We start from the raw sequence: 18807 nt of genomic DNA, 5'->3' as shown, positions 1-18807 counted from the left end.
GACATGTGGTGGTCATTTCACAATATATACAAATATTGAATCATTGCATTGGACACCTGAAACTAGTATAATGTTGTATGTCAGTTATCTCTCAATTCAAAGAAAAAGTCTGTTTACCTTATGAGGGAAATTCAGAGCGTCTCCCCATCCATCCAGCCACCTCCCTAGCCTCCCATCCATCCTTCCTTCCAGCCATCCACCCATTCATCCTCATGTGTCCATGCACCCGTATCTGTCCGTCCTACGTCTGTACGTCCCTTGGGCCGTCCATCCGTCCATCCATCCGTCCATCCATCCGTCCATCCATCCGTCCATCCATCCGACCATCCACCCATCCACCCACCCACCTCCCCATCCCTCTCCTAACCCATCGCTCCCTCCCTCCCCTTTCCCTTCTCCCTCCTTCCCCCCACCTCTCCTCAGGAATGTTCACCCATAGACCAGGTGCCAGGCAGCCATGTACACTCAGTATCCAAGGGGCCTGGCGGGGCAGAGAGCAGCTGGTGTCAGAGCCAGCTCGTGTGGTGGCACGGAGCCCAGGGGTTGGGGAAACAGTGTGTATTGCTGCTTGTATGTCATAAAAAAGAAAATAATTGGAATTTTATGAAAAAGTTAAGCAGCAACTGATTATATTTGTATTTTAATACTAGCCACAGTGAAAACTATTGATACTATGTGTTTTAAATAAAAGAACGCATGCATTTGAAAGTTTCTGATGTGTTTGCTTTTTGCTTCACCACTTGTTTGTTCACTTTTCTTACAGATTTTTGAAAGGATATTGTTTATCTGGGCCATCCGTCACCCCGCCAGTGGATATGTGCAGGGGATAAATGACCTGGTCACTCCTTTCTTTGTCGTCTTCATTTGCGAACACATAGGTAAGAGCACGTCCTGCTTTTCCTTCCCACAGCACTGACCGTGAGCTTCAGTGGCCTCAGTATGCCGAGTTGTACCAACACTGACACCGGCCTCAAGTTTAATGTCGTTAATGATGGCTAACAACAGAGGAGAATAGTTTCCTCACTGATGCCAGCTTTCAAACGTCTTTACATCATGTGCTCAACTACTGAAGTCACTGAGACGCACTTATGGTTCTTAATGTCTTGTTTTTAATGTATGAAGAGAAGTATAACGTACATTTGGGGAGTGTAGTTTCATTCTGATGGCCGTCTGAGCTCTGGCTTTAGCGGCTTGGATTTAAATGGCTGAGGTTAAGGTTATAGAATATTAGTTGAATGTTTTGCTTACACGGTAGAAACAATCTCCTTTAATTGCATTTCGGCAGCATTTCATCACCTTTCTGCTTTTGATACACTAGTAACATTTCACTTTATGGGAATATTAATTACATGCAGAGTAATTGGTTTAATGGAGGTTTCGGCTGGGTTGTGCTGCGTCTCTTTACCGCCCGTGTTTTCTTCCATTTGTGTCGCGGCAGCCACTGTAATACATCTTTCTATGTTTTGAACGTATTTTACATTTAAAAAAAGTCTGGTAATATAAGCAAGGGATCTACTTTTTAATTCATCTGTGAATAAAAATCAAATCCCAAAGACTGGGCTTTCCTCTTTAGTTGTGATGTTTTTATTTAAAGCTAAGTTTTAATGTGTCATCATCTGAGCCTTCCATCCATGGTGTTCGTTTGTTTTTAGCCAGGAGAGTCTCCAGTCGGCCTTGGGGGGCCTGTCACTGCGCCTGGGGAGACTGGGTTTCCTCCAGGCCGAGAAGTGGATTCAGTGCATTGTGCTGCAACCTCTCTCACACTTTGTTTCCACTTAGGGTTTCATAGGAGGGCTTTTCATTGCTAAGCAACTAATGAGGGCCTGTGCTGCTCATTCCCTGGTTATAGCTGAAGCTGGGGATAGGCCGGCTCCCCAGAGCCTTTCTCTTTCTGCTTCTCAGCCCCTCCTGTGACAGATAATGGAAACGTTCTTAATGGCCCTAGAACAGTAGGACCGCTGTCAGTGGACTTCAGAGTTGTTAATTGAAACAAGAAGTTCAACTGAGATGTGATTAGAGAATTGATATTCCATGTTAAATAGACCACTTAATTAATGTGGTAAATAAGTTTGTCTTGATGACTTTGCCACCGAGTTCCGTCGTGAGACCCAGGCGATTGGAATGTTTGCTGGGGTGATTGCAAGATGGGGCAAAGGGACGTGAGCGTGGCACTTGTTCTGAGAGACGGCTGCTGGCGCGAGTAGGATGCCAGGTGGACGGAGCTGGGAGGCGGCTGCGCTGTTTGGGTCTGGTCATCCTGGGAGTGGGCACCGCCCTGGGACCGTGCAGTGGGCGAGGGCCGGTCCTGTGATTGCCGGGTGTCCGGGCTCTCCCAGGCTTGGCTGAGTTAGGCTCCCGGGCTGAGAACCGTGGCCGTCCTGCCTGGAGGCGTGTGGCTGTCTGTGAAGGAGTCTGGCGTCGGTCGTTCAGATGCCTGCGCTGCTGGGGTGGGTCACCATGGACCCTGAGGCTAGAGACACAGCTCTGCATCAGCCCGACTGCCTGGCTTCAAACGGGGCTCGGCCCCCATGAGCCGCATTCATGACCTGGGCTTGGGGATGAACAGTGTCCCGGAGCTGTTGCTGTTGCCTCGTAGTTGTATCGTGTCCCTTCATTGTCTTAGCCTGTGGCTTTCCTGCCCGTAAAATGGCAGGTCTGTGTGCCTCCTGCGGGGCTGTGTCTAGGTATGGAAAGAGGGAGGTGTGCAGGGCACAGGGCAGAGGCCAGACGGCATGTCAGTTGAATGTGCCCATTTTCATAAGCCTTCCCCACTTTCCCTCATTGACCCCCACCCCACCCCTGGCTGCAAAGGGGGCCGGAAGAGCACGTCTCCTAGAGCAGAGGAGACAGGGAAGGAAGGCCATGTGTGTCCCCAAGGGGAACCATGGTGGGTCATAGGAAGGAAGCAGAGCAGTGGTTCTACAGGCAGGAAAAAGGTGTCACCAAAATGAAGGGCACACTTTCAAGGAGAGATCAGTGCTGCCACCTGGAAATTGCCAAAGGGTTTGGCAGTGTGCACGTTAGTGGTGACCTGCCAGAGATGGGAGGGAGGATGGTGGCAAGTCTGCTCTGCCAGAGCGAGTGCCCTTTCTGCAGGAATGGCAGCACGGGAGTCGTGCATGCGGAAGGGTGGAGAGATGGGCCACAGGCCTCGCACAGCTTTAATGACTTTATTTTTTTATCGAGGCATAATTGGCACAACATTGTATTAGTTTCAGGTGTACTGCATACTGATTTGATAGTTGTATACATTGTAAAATGATCACCAGCTAACCTCTGTCACCGTACATAATTACAAGTTTTTTTCTTGTGATGAGAACTTTCAAGATCTATCCTCTTACCAGCTTTCAACTATATAAAACAGTAACATTAACTGTAGTTGCCATGCTGTACATCACACCCCCCATACTTAAGTATTTTACTGGAAGTTTGTACCTTTTGACCCCTCCCCCATTTCAGCCACCCTCGCACCTTTACTTGAAAGAACTTTTTATTACGGAAAGTTCTCACATACGAAGTGAACAGGATGGTGTGGTGAGGCCCCAGGCACCTCATCTGGCTTCAGGGGTTGTCAGTGTCCAGTCGGCCTGGTTTCCTGGTTTCCCACCCCTCCTGACCTCCACCCAAGTTACTGGTACTACTTAGAGAATAGCTTTATTGAGATATAATTTACATGCCATAAAATTCACCCACTTGGAGTGAAAAATTCAGTGGTTTTTAGAATTTTCACCCAGTAGTGTAACCATCGCCATAGTTTAATTCTGGAATATTTCCATCATCCTAAAAAGAAATCGTGTACCCGCCCAATAGTGGTCCCTCCCCTTTCCACTCCATCCCTCCCCTGCCAGCCCCTGGCAATCACGAATCTACTTTCCGCATCATACAGTATGGGGTCTTTCGAGACTGGCTGCTTTCACTTAGTGTGATGTTTTCAAGGGCCATCCATGTTGTAGCATTAAATTACCAGCACTTCAGTCCCTTTTAGGGCCAAATAACATGTCCTTATATGGACATACCATATTCTCATTACCCATTGATGGACATTTGGGTTCTTTCTACTTTTTGGTTATTATGAATAATGATGCTAAGATGCATTAGAGCTGATTGTCTGGCTAGGTCTTATTTTTGGGGAAACACGCAGGAGTGGAATCACTGGGTCACATGAAACTCTGTGTAACCTTTTGAGGAGCTGCCAGCTGTTTTCCAGAGCGGCTGTACCATGTCACACTCCTGCCAGCAGCCATGCAGGAGGGTTCCGATTTGTCCGCATCCTCGCGTGTGCCACGCTCTGCGCAGGGAAGCTCAGTGCGCATGCCCCGTGTCAAGCGTGATCCTGCTGAAGGTGTGTGTGTGTTGTACAGTTGGACCGCATGGCTTTTCTAATGGGAATACTTGCTCAGTATGGAGAAATTGGAAACTTTAGTCTGTCTGAAGGGCTGGACAGTCCCACTGCTGAGAACACATTTATTTATGTCTCTTCTCTCCGCAGCCGTTCCTTTCATTACGAACCTCTCTGCCCGCCACGCAGGGAGGGCTGGGGAAAGGCCGCCATGCTCTCCATCCCATAGTCAACCTACCTGTGGAAGGGCTTGGCGACAGTCTTGCGTCTACTTGGGCTCCATTTTGGTGCCTCGGAATGGACTCATGATATCAGCCTTTCAGGTGACCGTATGGTGAGCCGTCGCCACCTGTCCTGCCCGTGGCCAGACCTCTGAGCCAGCCTGAGCCTCTTCTCCGGGCTGCTGGCTGGAAAGCAGAATCCGTTTCAGTGTGTTCCTCTCTCTCTAAGAGCATGTGGGTCCCAGTATCCAGATTTGGACTGGAAGGAAGGACTGCTCAGCCTTGAGCCTGCGCTGCCTTTTGCCGCCTGTGCTCTGCATTGGGGCCCGTGTGTGCACCCATCAGAAGATGGGGTGCAGGCCCACGCTGGCACTCAGGGAACAGCTGTTCTGATGTCTTTCCTCTAGGTCTTTTATCACCCCTGTGCATTTTATTTACGTAGTTAAAAGCATATTATGTATGAAATTCTGTTTTGTGCTTTTCCCCATTTAACCTTGTAGCACAAGCTTTTCCTGGTATTATTAGGAGATCTTTGTAAAGATCGTTTTTACCTCCTGCACACAGTGTTCTGTTGAGATAATGTAGCATAATTCATGAAACCATTCCACTGTTGTTGGATTGTTTTAGGTTTTGTTTTACCCCCAGGCATGGTGTAATTTTTAAGTAAAGCCTGTATTTTTCAAACATATTCCTTTTAACAATGTTAAATTTGATTTAAAATTAAGAACCATTATTCTGTCACCTTGAATCGCACAATTTCAGCAGAGGATTATGTTTCAGTTTAAGTATTTTCAGCAAAGTGAAAAACGAGGAAGCATCATCCCCCCCACTTTTTCCTCTACTTCCTCTGTGCTATTTAAATCTAGAAACAGTTCTGACAGGGCACTTTGGACCCACAGCAGGATGACTGACTATGTTGGGGCCACTCGGGAGGCAGGACCATGACTGTTGGGGAAGATGAGGGGTATTCTACAGCTGCTTCTCATCGGCACGTGTAAGCTATGATTGATGTGCTTTGAAGTCCTTTGCTCTTAAAATAATTACTCTTAGAAGCAAATATGGAAAGGGACTGGAATAAACAATGCATTTACTTCCGGACAGTAAGAATATTTATTTTTATAGCCCTGTGTGGAAGTCAGAATCTCAAGACCATGGGTTGTTTTTAAACATGTTAATTTTGCCCAGGGAAGACATTTTCGCTTGCAGTTTGTGGAGATGGCCGTGTGCTGGAGCCGTACTCCGTGTGTGGTAGGCGGGGGCCGTAAAGCCCGCAACCAGCTGGGACACACAGGAGAAATAAACCAGGACATTTGCTGGGAGCCCAGTGTTCGCAGCACAGTCATTCTCTCGCCCATTGCCATTATCGGAGTACAAATTGGGCTTCAAGGGACCGGGAGCAAGAGAAGAGCCACCGCCAGGTTCTCATTGACAAATTACAGCTTTAGAAATTGTTTTGACTGTCCTGGTTTGCATTTAGCTTTCACCTCATTGCACGTCATGTTTTCCATGTGTTTCACGACCCAGGGCTGCTGAATGTGTGGCTCCCTTGAGCGGCCCTCGTCACGCGTGTACACGCTTTGTGGTCCACACTTAATCTCAGAAGCACTAAGAAACCAGAGCATTGGAGCCCAGCGGTTTCCTGTGCAGTTCTAGTTCCTTGTGGGGGAAGCGGAGAGCAGAGGGCCCTGGGAATGCTAGTGGATCAGAGCTGGAGATTATGTGGTCATGTTTTCTGTTTCCAGACATTGTGATGGAAAGAAATGGACTTATTATTGGCAAATTCAATAACAGGATAGCTCTGCATCCCAGAAGCTGTCACTGGAGCATTTTGCTAATTTCCTTCTGGCCTTTTGTCAGTGCACTTTTTTCACATGGTAGCAATCATAATTTGCATGCACATTTTTTCTCCCCTTCTTCCGCCTCCCTCCCCCCGAACCCCGTGTTTCTCCGTCTAGTTGTGTAGGACACAGCTCCCCGGCCTATGCTGGTGTGATGGGCCTTGCGCTCCCCACGGCTGAGGCAGTCGGTCAGCGGTTGGCCTCTCACAGCGGCTCACGGCAGCTCTCGTCGACTGCCGGCCGCTCACGCTGGCCACCGGCCGCTCCTGGTAGCACATGGTAGCCCACGGCAGCATGCGGTAGCTGACCTCTGGCTGCTCACGGCAGCCCAGCTCCGGGGAGAACTGTTGTTCACAATCTTAGCTTTAGAGGGCGCAGCCCACTGGCCCATGTGGGAATTGAACCCGTGACCTTGGCGTTAGGAGCACAGCGCTCCAACCACCTGAGCTACCTGGCCGGCCCTGCATGCACATTTTAATACTGCTTTTTGTTTAATATATTAGCATCTTCCAAAGTTGTCGTGACACACTACTTCCAATAACAGGTAGGAAAACTAGGCAGAATATCAACAAGGAACTAGAAAAAGACTGAATAAACAAATTGAAAACCTGCTAGACTGAACGGACGTCTGCAGAGCACTGCGCCCAACAGCAGCAGGGTACATGTTCTTCTCAAGTTCATGTAGAATAGTCTCCAGGACAGACTATGCTTGCTAGGCCATAAAACAAGCCTGAGTGCATTTGAAAATATGGACGTCGTGCAAAGTATGTTTTCTGACCACAGTGACATTAAGTTAGATATAAATAACGGGACAGTTGAAGAAATGGACATGTATGTGTCCATTTCAAAATTTCAAAACACAACCATAAATAAGCAATGTGTCAGAGAAGAAATTACAAGGAAGATTAGAAGTTACTTTGATATGAATGAAAGTGAAAATACAGCATACCAAAACTTAGGGATGCAGCTAAAGCAGTGCTCCAAGAGAAAGTCATAGTTGTATTAAAAAGAACATCTCAAATCAGTAACTTTTCAATTTCAGAAACTAGAAAAGGAAGGACAAATTGAAGCCAAAACAGCCAGCTGGAAGGAAATAAAGACTGGAACAGAAGTAATGAAACAAAAAAGAGAAAAAGGACAGAAAAATGTATCCAAACTGAAGTTGGTTCTTCAAAGCTGTCAACAAAATTGACAGACCTTTAGCGAGACCAGCCTAGGAGGGAAAGAGAGAAGGCTCAAATTACTGAAATCAAAAGCATTGATGGAATGCTATGAACAGCTCTCCAAATTAGATAATGTAGATGAAATAGAGATATTCCTAGACACAAATTATCTGTGATGATTAATTTTATATCAACTTGAAGCTCTGGTGCTCACTTGTTTGGTCAACCACCAGTCTAGATACTGCTGTGAAGGTACATTTTACACGTGATTAACATTTAAAGTAGTAGTTTTTGAGTAAAGCAAGTTACCCTGCACAGTATGGGTGGGCCTCATCTAATCAGTTGAAGGCCTTAAGAATAAAAACTGAGATTTTCTGAGGAAGAAGAAATTCTCATTAAGACATAGAAACCCTGCCTGAGTTTCCAGCCTGCTGGCTTGTCCTATAAATTTCAGACTTGCCAATCTCCATAATTGTGTAAGCCTGTTCCTTAAATCTCTTTCAATATATGTATTTGTATATGTATGTATTAATCTATCAATATCAATATCTATATGGATATACGATGTCTGACAGTTAAGTTCATGAACTCACTGCAACAACGTTGCTAACCTTTTTTGATATCAGAGGGATTATTTATTATGAATTTGTACCAACTTGACAAACAGATCACCAAGTTTACTATTTGGAAGTGCTGAAAAGGCTGCGTGAAAAAGTTAGACGACCTGAACTTTTCGCCAATTCATGACTCTTGCATCACGACAATGCACCAGCTCACACAGCACTGTCTCTGAGTGAGTTTTTGTTTTTTTTTTCATGTTTTTTTTTTTTTTTTTAAGGGGAACAGGACTTTATTGGGGAACAGTGTGTACTTCCAGGCCTTTTTTCCAAGTCAAGTTGTTGTCCTTTCAATCTTAGTTGTGGAGGGTGCCGTTCAGTTTCAAGTTGTTGTCCTTTCAGTCTTAGTTGTGGAGGGCGCAGCTCAGCTCCAGGTCCAGTTGCTGTTGCTAGTTGCAGGGGGTGCAGCCCACTATCCCTTGAGGGAGTTGAACCGGCAACCTTGTGGTTGAGAGGATGCGCTCCAACCAACTGAGCCATCCGGGAGCTCAGCAGCAGCTCAGCTCAAGGTGCCGTGTTCAATCTTAGTTGCAGGGGGCGGAGCCCACCATTCCTTGCTGGACTCGAGGAATTGAACTGGCAACCTTGTGGTTGAGAGCCCTCTGGCCCATGTGGGAATCGAACCGGCAGCCTTTGGAGTTAGGAGCGTGGAGCTCTAACCGCCTGAGCCACCAGGCCGGCCCCTCTGAGGGAGTTTTTAGCCAGTAAACAAATAACTGCATTGGAACACCCTCCCTACTCACCTGAACACCTCCAATGACTTCTTTCTTTACCCAAAGATAAAGGAAATATTGAAAGGAAGACATTTTGATGACATTCAGGACATCAAGGGTAACATGACGACAGCTCTGATGGCCATTCCAGAAAAAGAGCTCCAAAATTGCTTTGAAGGGTGAACTAGGCACTGTTGTTGGTGCATAGCTTCCCAAGGGAGTACTTCAAAGGTGACCATAGTGATATTCAGTAATGAGGTATGTAGCGCTTTTTCTAGGATGAGTTTGCGAACTTAATTGTCTGACCTTGTATATAAGAGCAAGGTATATAAGAGATTGATTTAGTAATTTAAAAACTTTCCACAAACAAAAGCCTAGGACCAGATGACTTCTTTGGTGAAGTCTACCAAACATTTAACCAAGAACACCACTCCTTCACAGACTCTTCTAAAAATAGAATGGAGGGAACAATTTTCAGTTAATTCTATGAGGCCAGAATTATCTTGATACCAAAACAATACAATGACATCACAAGGAAAGAAAACCACAGACTAATATCCCGTATGAAGATAAATGTAACAATTTTCAATTAAATACTAGTAAACTGAATGTAACAACAGAGTAAAAGGATTATGCATGACAAATGGGGTTTATCCTAGAAATGCAAGGTTGGTGTAATACACTGTATTAACAGAATAATGGACAAAAACCACATCATCATTTCAATTGATGCAGTAAAAGCATTTGACAACCTTCTACACCCTTTCATGATAAAAACACTCAACAAATAGGAATAGAAGAACTTCCCTGGATGACTTTCATTCTGTTCTTCAAAGATCAAGGAGAAAATCGACTTATTTTTACAAAATAGAATAAGATTCATTCTATCTTATAACTACCATTAGGTTGATTGGATCTTTTTATAAGGTATGTTGTCAGATCTTAACGGTCTTAACTTTTCTGTCTATTAAGACATTGCAATATTACTTTCCTAGGAATTATTTTTGTCATTACTCATCAGTTATTTCTAACTATGGTTAAAAAAAGACTGAAACAAGAGATTTTAAAAAAGAGTTGGATCATCTAGAACAGGGGTGTCCAAACTGCGGCCCACGGGTTTGGACACCCAAGCCCATGATCCATTGTTAGTTGGCCCGCGGCAAATTTCAAAAATATATTTAGTTTACTTAAATAAACCAGGTGAGGCAATACGTACTTCACCTCGAGTGAGTGGCCTGGCTGTTTGTGTATTTTACCGCATATGGCCCTTGGTGAAAAACGTTGAAAAAAGTTTGGACACCCTTGATCTAGAAGAATTGCTTAATAGTGAAAGAAACCATCCCTCTTACACGATCCTTTAGTGTCCTTATTGTGTTTTCTAAATGATTCCATTACCTTTCAAGAAGATATAAAAGAAGTCTGGAGACACTTTTATCATCTTTTTGTTTGTTTTTATTTTTTTAAGCTTTTATTGAACACAGTAGAGAATTTAGAATTCTTTATTTTCCACTCATAATGACAAAGAGAGGAAAACCGGCAGAGGAAGACTTTGGCCTGTTAGATCAGAAAGTGAGATGGGAGCTGCTCTGGCGATACTAAAGATGATGGTGAAACTGATCATATAAGCAGCTTCTCACTGAGTCTTCAGCTGACAATACCTTCGATGAATATTCTCTAACTCAGGCATCAGTGAGGGAACGACAGTTCTCAGGATGTGAAGGAAACACGTTTCTCATCCAAGTAGTCATTCAACAGGGAAGACTTCATCCCATAGTGTTTTGTGACAAGAACATGGTCCATCCCTTTCTGCTAAGAAGATACATGGCAGTATTCTTTCATCTCTCATGATGCTATGGCTCCAACTTGGAGATAAATGGTCAATGCTGGAAGCAGGTGTGTGTTCAAGAGGCGACGATTGGAAGGGGTGAAGAGGAAGATGTAGAAATGAAAAATCACGGGCTTGTTCCATCAGCATCACTGGTGTTCATACAAACGAAAATCCTTCACAGTTCTGTAGCAGAGAAGATGGCTGCCCTCGCTTCATCCAAATTGTACGCCACAATTCCAAAAGGATTGCATTCTGAAAACAAATAGAAGAGCTAGAGGTAACAAGTAGAAACTTACGAGAAATATATGTGAAATCTAGAATGGATTGTTTGGACAATGCAAGTGCATGAAGAACCAGAAGTCCTGACAAACTAGGAACTTCCAGAGATGAACCTGTAACCAGGAAAATGTGGGGGGAAGTTTCTAACAAAGTTGTTCTTTACCCTCACTTTAGTCTTCATTCTATAAATTATTTGTCAAATGACTTAAAATACATAAAAATGAAAAGGGTCTGTTGGATTCAGATGACAGATGGTGATTATTTTCCCTGGAATGCTCTGGGTTCTTGGAGCTGCCAGTGAGGAGAATCTTGGTGGTCCCCTGGGGTATCTGAGAGCCTTGTAGAAATGGGGGTTTGAGTCAGTGCAAGTCAGTGACAGACGGACGGAAGGAGCTCTGCACCGCCTCTGCTGTGGCTGGACTCCTGAGAGCAGTGATGGTCCTGGGTCTTGTTTCCCAGTCGGTGCATGGCCGAGAGAGCTCACAGACCTTCTGAATTCAGGGCAGGGGCTGACGGCCGGCGGACTCGGAGCCCCTGGGAGTTGGTGCTCGGATGGATGGAGCGGGCTCCAGGTGGGCCACGTCCTCGCTGGCCGGGGCTGTGTGCTTGGCTGGTAGCCAGCTGGCTTTTCAAATTTCAAAACTAGTGCTGTGGTAAGTTGACTTGAAGGTGGTGCCTTTCTCTTTCTTCTTCCCTCTCCCAGGAAGGAAATGAGACCTGGAGTTAATTGTTTTAGCAGAAATGCCCATACATAAAAACAGCGCTTTATGTGTGTTTAACCCTTAAAGGAGTCCCAGATGACACCTGGGAAGCGAAGCCCATTAAGCTAACAAAGTGGTCAGGGTCATGGGGCCTGCCCGCAGGGTGGACTCCAGGCCAGGGAGAAGTCCACATGCCACGTTTCGTCGTCCTTTCCTTTGTTTGGAAATCGGGCCGCCCTGTCTGCTGTCCCCATGAAGTACCAGAACGGAGCCATCTTTTTGTGTGTGACTTTTTTGTCTTCACTTTGTCTTGAGGTGTTTTTTCCATTCTTTATAAAGATGCTTCTTGACTCCTGAAGGCCCCAAGCTTCACCACTGCTGTTTATTTCTTTGGGGACGTTTTGAGGACTCTGTCATGGGTAACTAGGAATGGTGACTCTGGCCCCCCATTTCGGCCGCTTAGCTGTGCCCTTAATGTCAGCCATCTAAGGTTTTGCTTCAGTAATCAGAGCTGAGCAGTATCCAAGAAGGATTCCGACACCCTGAAGTTAAGAGCCGTGTGGGGTCCGGAGGGCGCCTGCAAACCCCTGTGCGTAGACTCTGTGCAGCCCGTCAGCGTCACCCCAGGAGTGCTCTTCCAGCAGCTCGTCAGGAAACCGTCGGCCTCCCAGAGGCATCCTGCTCAGACCTCGTGCTTCCGGTGACTTTGCTGTTCTAAACAGATCTGTCCCACACAGAAAGGAAAGGCAATTTAATTACTTATGAGACTTTTCCTTAAGGGTGAATGAATTACGAGGAAAAAATGAAGTATCTATCACCGGTAAGTTTACTTCAGGGCTGAATAGGAGAGATTAATGCTGTTCTGAAGATTCGGGGTCGGTCAATCAGTGGAAGTAGAGTGCACAGGTGCCCTTACCTGGGCCTGCAGGTGGCAAAGCACCCTGTTTCTGGGGCGCAGTGGAGAGGGAACTGGGGTGCCCATAGCAGTGGGAAATGGCGTTGAACAGATGCCAGAGGACTGCACAGGTGTCAGGGCAGAAGAATTGTGGAGGAGGAGAGAGCTAATTGCAATTAACGTAATTATGAGGAGAGACATGTCCTCCGAAGGGAGCTGTGCTCTCGCGATCGGTGTGTGAGCGCCTGCGGCCTGGCCTCCCTGCTGTCCTTCTCGGTAACTGAGGAGCCCAGAGCCCACTCCTCAGAAGCCCGAGGGGCGGGCCTGCAAAGGCCCCTGGCCCAGCAATCCCCAGCCAGGGCAGAGAGCAGCTTGGTGGCTTCTCTTCACATGACACAAAGTTGCAGCCTATCTGACTGAGCAGAAACCTGCTCAGGATGAGAGTTTCTCATAGTGGAGGCTGTAGGTGTTCCGTGTCAAGGACGTAAGGACAGAGTACAGAGCGTGCTGCTCACCGGGACCCAGCGGGGTTGTGATCAAAAAGGGAGAGTAAACCGCTCCTCCCCTCTGCTGCTCGTGTGTTCTGCCTGACCTGTTTATCGATCATCGATCCATTGGCCAGTCTATCTACCTGCCTACCTACCTGCCTACCCGCCTGCCCACCCGCCTGCCTGCCTACCCGCCTGCCTGCCTGCCTACCTACCTGCCTACTTACCTTCCTACCCGCCTGCCCACCCGCCTGCCTGCCTACCCTCCTTCCTACCTACCTGCCTACCTGCTTTCCTACCTACCTGCCTACCCGCCTGCCTACCTACCTGCCTACTTACCTTCCTACCCGCCTGCCCACCCGCCTGCCTGCCTACCCTCCTTCCTACCTACCTGCCTACCTGCTTTCCTACCTACCTGCCTACCCACCTGCCTACCCACCTGCCTACTTACCTTCCTACCCTCCTTCCTACCTACCTGCCTACCCACCTGCCTACTTACCTTCCTACCCGCCTGCCTACCTGCCTGCCTACCTACCTGCCTACCCACCTGCCTACCTGCCAGGTCCCCCGCCCCGGCCGTCTCCCTCTTCTCCCTCTGTGCTGCTGGCGTCTCGAGGGGGAACGTGTGTACCCACATGGCTGGTGTCAGTACCTCCAGGCCACTGCGTGTGCCCTGGCTCTGGTTCTCACTCAGCATCCTCCTTCCACCCTTTGCCTGTTGGTGGGCACAGGGCAGAGACATGGTGGGGTTCCCGTCTGCATGGTCCTTACTGGTGAAATCCTGCCTCTTGCCCTCCGTGAGTGGTCGGGCTTGCCCCGTGGGCTCTGGCAGTGCCCTGAACAGGAGGAGGTGAGACGCAAGGACGTGAATAGCTTGTCTGTGCTCATTGGTTGAAGTGAGTGTCCTGTCTGACTGATAACGTTGTCCGCTCCCATTAGAACCTGCTCTGCTACTCAGAAGGGCAGGAGGGAGACCCAGGACGGAGGACGATTTCATCATGGTTACAGCACCACTGCCTTTCTCTGGACTGCTACCTGGTTGGCAGGGCAGCTTTGTTAGCGGCTCGGTGCAGTACCAACCCTTCTCCCTCATTTCACCCCTTAGAGGTGTGTCCGCCCCCCCGAAAGTGAGGGCGGGGAGTGTTTGGGTTGAATCTAATCCAGCAGCTGCATTGAGGTTCATTTTCTCTGCCAGACGGGCTAGCCTCAGCTCGTGCTCTGTAGCCACTGTCCTCTCAGGCCAGCCTGGGTAGTGGGTCCCTGCTCGGGCCACTGAATTGTGGACGCTTCACTCTAAACAATGTTCCCCTCCCGGTCTGCGAAAGAAGAGGGAGCGTCCAGAGCAGACAGACGCTTGTCGCACAAGACCGAGTGTGGCCAGTGAGCCCTGGGGCCGAAGACCAGTGTCCCTGACGCGCAGGCCTGGTGTCCCCATCCCTTTGCAGTTCAGGCAGGCCTGTGGGAGGACTCTCTCCCTTCTTACCTGGTCAGATGGGAGTTTTGAGACTGGAAAGTCTGATGAAGAGCGGATGACAGCACTCAGATCCATGGACAAAGGTGTCACCAGACTGCTGTCCAGACAAGCGCTCGGCACGTGCACAGGGAGGCTCGCGGGCGGCAAGCTTGGGGCTCGCTTTGATGCGGTGCGAGGTGTCCCCGGCAGTTTCACTTGGGGACGGATGTGCTCCAGTGAGCAGTCAGCACCTGCTCCCCTGTTAGCGAGACACCCCCCAGGACTGAGCCCTGGGCCCCTCGCTCCAGCTCGCCCTGAGCATGGGCTCGGCTGGTGGGGTGCGCTCTGAGACCCTCACTAGAGGTTTCCCCGCAGCGCCCTCCCTGTCCTGTTGTGTTGGCAGATGATTCCCCAGGGGCTTGGGCGAGAGTGAAGCTGTGCCCTCTCCTCGACCTGTTTTTGGTGCAGTGTGGGGGTGGAGTCATTTTCTTGGGCGGTGTTTTGAACCGCGGCCTTCCTCGAGAGGAGCTGGCGTCCAACCGAGGGTATAAGGCCGAGGGCCTCTGGGGCCGGCCAGGCAGAGGCCGTGGTGGAGGCCTGCGGGGTCAGGGGACTCGGTGAGGAGTTAGGGCACAGCCGGGGCACGTCTGGACTAGGTGTCAGTGCTGTGGGCCTGTGTGGCGTCTCAGAGGGATGCAGTCCCATCACTGTGGTGGGCAGGAGGGCATGTGCCCTTGCAGGAGGGGCAATTCGCCCATCAGCGGGTTGTCCCCAGTCCCCATTTTCTCAGGGCTGCTTTGTTGTGTGGTGTCTTCACTCGGGTCCGTGTCATTCACTCGGCTTAGTCATGTGTGTGAACTGGATGGTAAGTGCCGGCTGGAAGCCGTGGTCCTCAGAGCACCGCCACTGGGTGGTCCTGGTCCTGAGGTTACGCCCCGCCCTCCTGTGTCACGGGTGGTCGGGCCCCCGGGGCATCCCATCCTCTGTCCTCCTCTTACAGGTGCGGAAGTAAGGGCTCGAGCTGCAGGTGCCCAGAGACTCGCCCGGAGTCCAGGTCCTCAATGCTTGTCCAGGTCACAGTGTTGTCACCGTTGTTTAGGTTTCAGCATATTTCAGGGCCTCGTGGAGGCCATGGCTGGTGTTCAGCACTTGTCTGCAAATCTGTATGTTGCATGTCCTGCTTTTGTTCATATGTTGACTCCACCCTGTGGGTGTAACCTCCTCTTCTCCCCCCTTCCCTCCTTTCCCTCCCCCCCCCTCCCCTCCTCTCCCCTCCACTCCCTTCCCTCTCGATATCTCTAACCATGTCTATCTCTGGATACCTACATCTGAGGTCCATAGATTGAGCTATATCAGGCTTGGGGGGTGGGCTGGGGTCTTGTGCCCAAGGAACATGGCCCGAGGTCATGATGACAGGCTGGCCCTCTGCATTCTCAGCCTGTCCAACAGCTTGGCTCTTCGGTCAGGTGATTCCGCCATGACCCTCCATTCTGGGCTAACTTGTGAGACCTGATCCTTTAGCTCCTTCTTCTCAAGAGAGATGCAGAAATTACCAGGGCTTTTAGAATCCTGCTCTCACCTGATAACTTCGTCTTTTAGTGGCAGTTGAGAGACAGGGACGACACTCTTCTTAAGGGAGGTGTGTAGGAAACGTGCCTTTGGAGGGTTAGAATATCAGAGATGAGCAGGAGAGATGGGCAAAATCAAGCAAAGAAAACCAGAGACTGCTCATCTCCAAATAAAGTGAAGTGAAAGAGAGAAGACAAGAAATCAAAGCTCTTAAGCAGGAAAGCCCTCCATTTGCGCTCTAGCTCTCAAATGGACAAGGTGACAGCCGTGCTTTTCCTTTCCTTTTAGGTAGCTCCACTCCAGAGCAGACTTTGATGAAGAAACAGTAGCAGGTGTTTTTAAGGAACTCTGGAGTGAGCGTGTGACCATGACACTGCCCGTGTCCTCATTCTTCCTGCCCCTTCAGGATTTTCCCACGCGGACAGGCCTCCCCACCCTGCCTTGGGCGTGGCACCGCTTTGCTCGTCGCCCTCACTGTGACTTTCTAACTCCTGCTCTGCGCTGGCCTGTAACCGCTGTGCCAGGCTGTTCTGCAGGGTGGTTTGTGCTCCGCTGGCTTCGGAACCCTTCGATGCAGCGTAGAGGTGTCTCCTCTCTGTGGCCTTTGTCCTTGTGGGGCTGAAGCTGCAACTTCTCAAGGGGGAAGGAAGAATAGTCATTTAAACAGAGCCCTTCCTGCTGCTAAGAGGAGACAGATGCAGACTGCACCTTTGGCCGTGGAAGCAGTTTCGTCCTGCGGGCGCCACCAAACACAGGCAGGCACATATGGGCTGTAGACGTCAGAACGTTCAGGAGCCGCACGTCCGGTCTTGTTTCCTGTGTGCAGATTCAGCCCCATGCACTGGGCAGACACAGACATATGTGAGCACACATGCACACATGCACGCGCGTGCACACACGTCACACTGCTTAGATAATGTGAGCGGTTTGTCCCCGGTTCACTGGGGGAGCAGGTGCCCTGGAGGGAGTATGAGATGGAGCCATGAGTCCCAGGTTCTCTCACCTGGCCCATCTGCAAACCTCAGTGAGAGGTGAGGACACACCTGTTTGTAAAGTACATCTACTCAGTGAGTCAGTCATTTCATCTGATGTTTGGAGTGAGAATGAACACTCTGAGGTGGCCCTAAGGTCCAGCCAACCTGAGGGCCCGAGCGGAGGCTCACGTGACCAGAGAGGTGACATGCCAGCGGTGATGGCCCAGGTCCTATAGGACGTGTGAGCCATTAGGAGGATGTTGGCTTCTCATCGGGAAGACAGGCTTCTAAGGAGAGGGTTAACGTGCCTTCACTTGTTAAGGGTCACTTGGGGAACGTGCTGAGGACAGATGGAAGGGAACAGCTGGGTGGATTCAGGGAGACTGGTCAGGTCCCTGAGCTAATCCAGGTGGCGGTGGTGGCTTGGAGCAGGGTGGTAGCAATCGGTGGTTGGTCTGACTGGTTAGAAACAGGCCTAAAAGGGTTTGCTGATGGATGGGTTGGATGAGGTGTGAGCGAGTGGCTGAGGGTGATCCCACGGTTGGCCCTCACTAACGAGAAGGGGGAATCGCCGCTGCCTGGGAAGACCGGTGGGGGTGGAGGTGGGGGTGGGGGGCCTTGGCGGGACATCAGGAGCGTGGTCTTGGACGTGAACCTTTCGCGTTGCCTGTCAGACACCCCAAGCACCCAGCGGTGCTGTCTTTGCTGTCTCCTCCTTGGGAGGATGCTTGGGGCCCTTTTCCAGGTCTTTGTGTCCACCAGGAAATGCAGGACTGCCCTGGGGGCAGGTGGCCAGGTGTGGCCACTGGCTCCTGCTTTCCTGCCTCCTGCAGGGGTCAGAGCCAGCTCTGTTCTCCGAGCTTCTGTTCCTCATTTCCTATGTGGGCTCATTGAAATCACGGGACCGAGGAGGTGAGAGAGGGGCCGCTTTTATTCAGTGTAATAGTGCTTGCAGACATGCGCAGACGACGGGAGAGTCAGCGTGAATGCTGATCATGCAGAGAAGGCCCCTCTACGCCTCCTGCCTCTTCTGGGCGCTGTGTCTGTGAAAAGGCAGGAGCAATGGCAGAGCTGCCCACTGCAGCGCCCTGCTGTTTCTCTCTGGTTCATATGTGGAGTTTTAGTTCTTTTGCTCTCTGTCTAGGGATATTTGGCTCACTCACATTCCTCGTATGTAGGGTGTGGGTTAGTTGTGCGGTGTGCGAGCCTGCGTGCGTATTTGTGTGCACTACCAGCCTAGCGGTTTTCCGGTTTTCATGTTCTGCACACACAGCCTTGGGCCTCCCCACCATTTGCTTCCCTGCCCTAGACTCACTGTCTGCAAAACAGAGACAATGCTTTCAGTTTTCCTTCTCGCTGGGAGACTAATGATTGCGTCCATTCATAGTGCGTGAAGTCCTTGAAATGAAACCACAAAGTACGTGTGCATTATTATTGTAGCTCTAATGGTATTTATATTTAAATCATTATTATTGCAATAATAATACACCATTTTGCCAATAAAACACAAAGCCACTTCAGAAAGAACATTCTAAAATGATAGCATTTTCTAGGGCTGGGCAGCAGCGTGTAACTCGGGGCCCTCACAGTGGGTTTCGTGGTTCATGTATTATGTATTTCCAAAGACTGCTCAAGGGGGTGCGGCGTTGCCCAGGGCCGTGGCGATGCAGGATGAGCCAGGGATTGGATGCTGGGTCGGCTGTCATGGCTCACGCGGGTAGAGTCTGTT

At 49.4% G+C, this 18807-nt stretch overlaps 1 protein-coding gene across 1 annotated transcript in view; it reads left to right on the top strand.

The window, feature by feature from the left end:
- TBC1D22A (TBC1 domain family member 22A) overlaps nucleotides 1–18807 on the top strand; it is a 275779-nt gene that overhangs the window by 108057 nt on the left and 148915 nt on the right. Inside the window, exon 8 of the mRNA XM_081059292.1 lies at nucleotides 764–878. Coding sequence (XP_080915418.1) covers nucleotides 764–878 — 115 coding nt within the window. The remainder of the gene's footprint in view (nucleotides 1–763; nucleotides 879–18807) is intronic.

This window comes from Rhinolophus hipposideros (assembly GCF_964194185.1).
Source record: "Rhinolophus hipposideros genome assembly, chromosome: 9".
Lineage (NCBI taxonomy): Eukaryota > Metazoa > Chordata > Mammalia > Chiroptera > Rhinolophidae > Rhinolophus > Rhinolophus hipposideros.
This window is presented reverse-complemented; position numbering and strand designations above follow the sequence as displayed.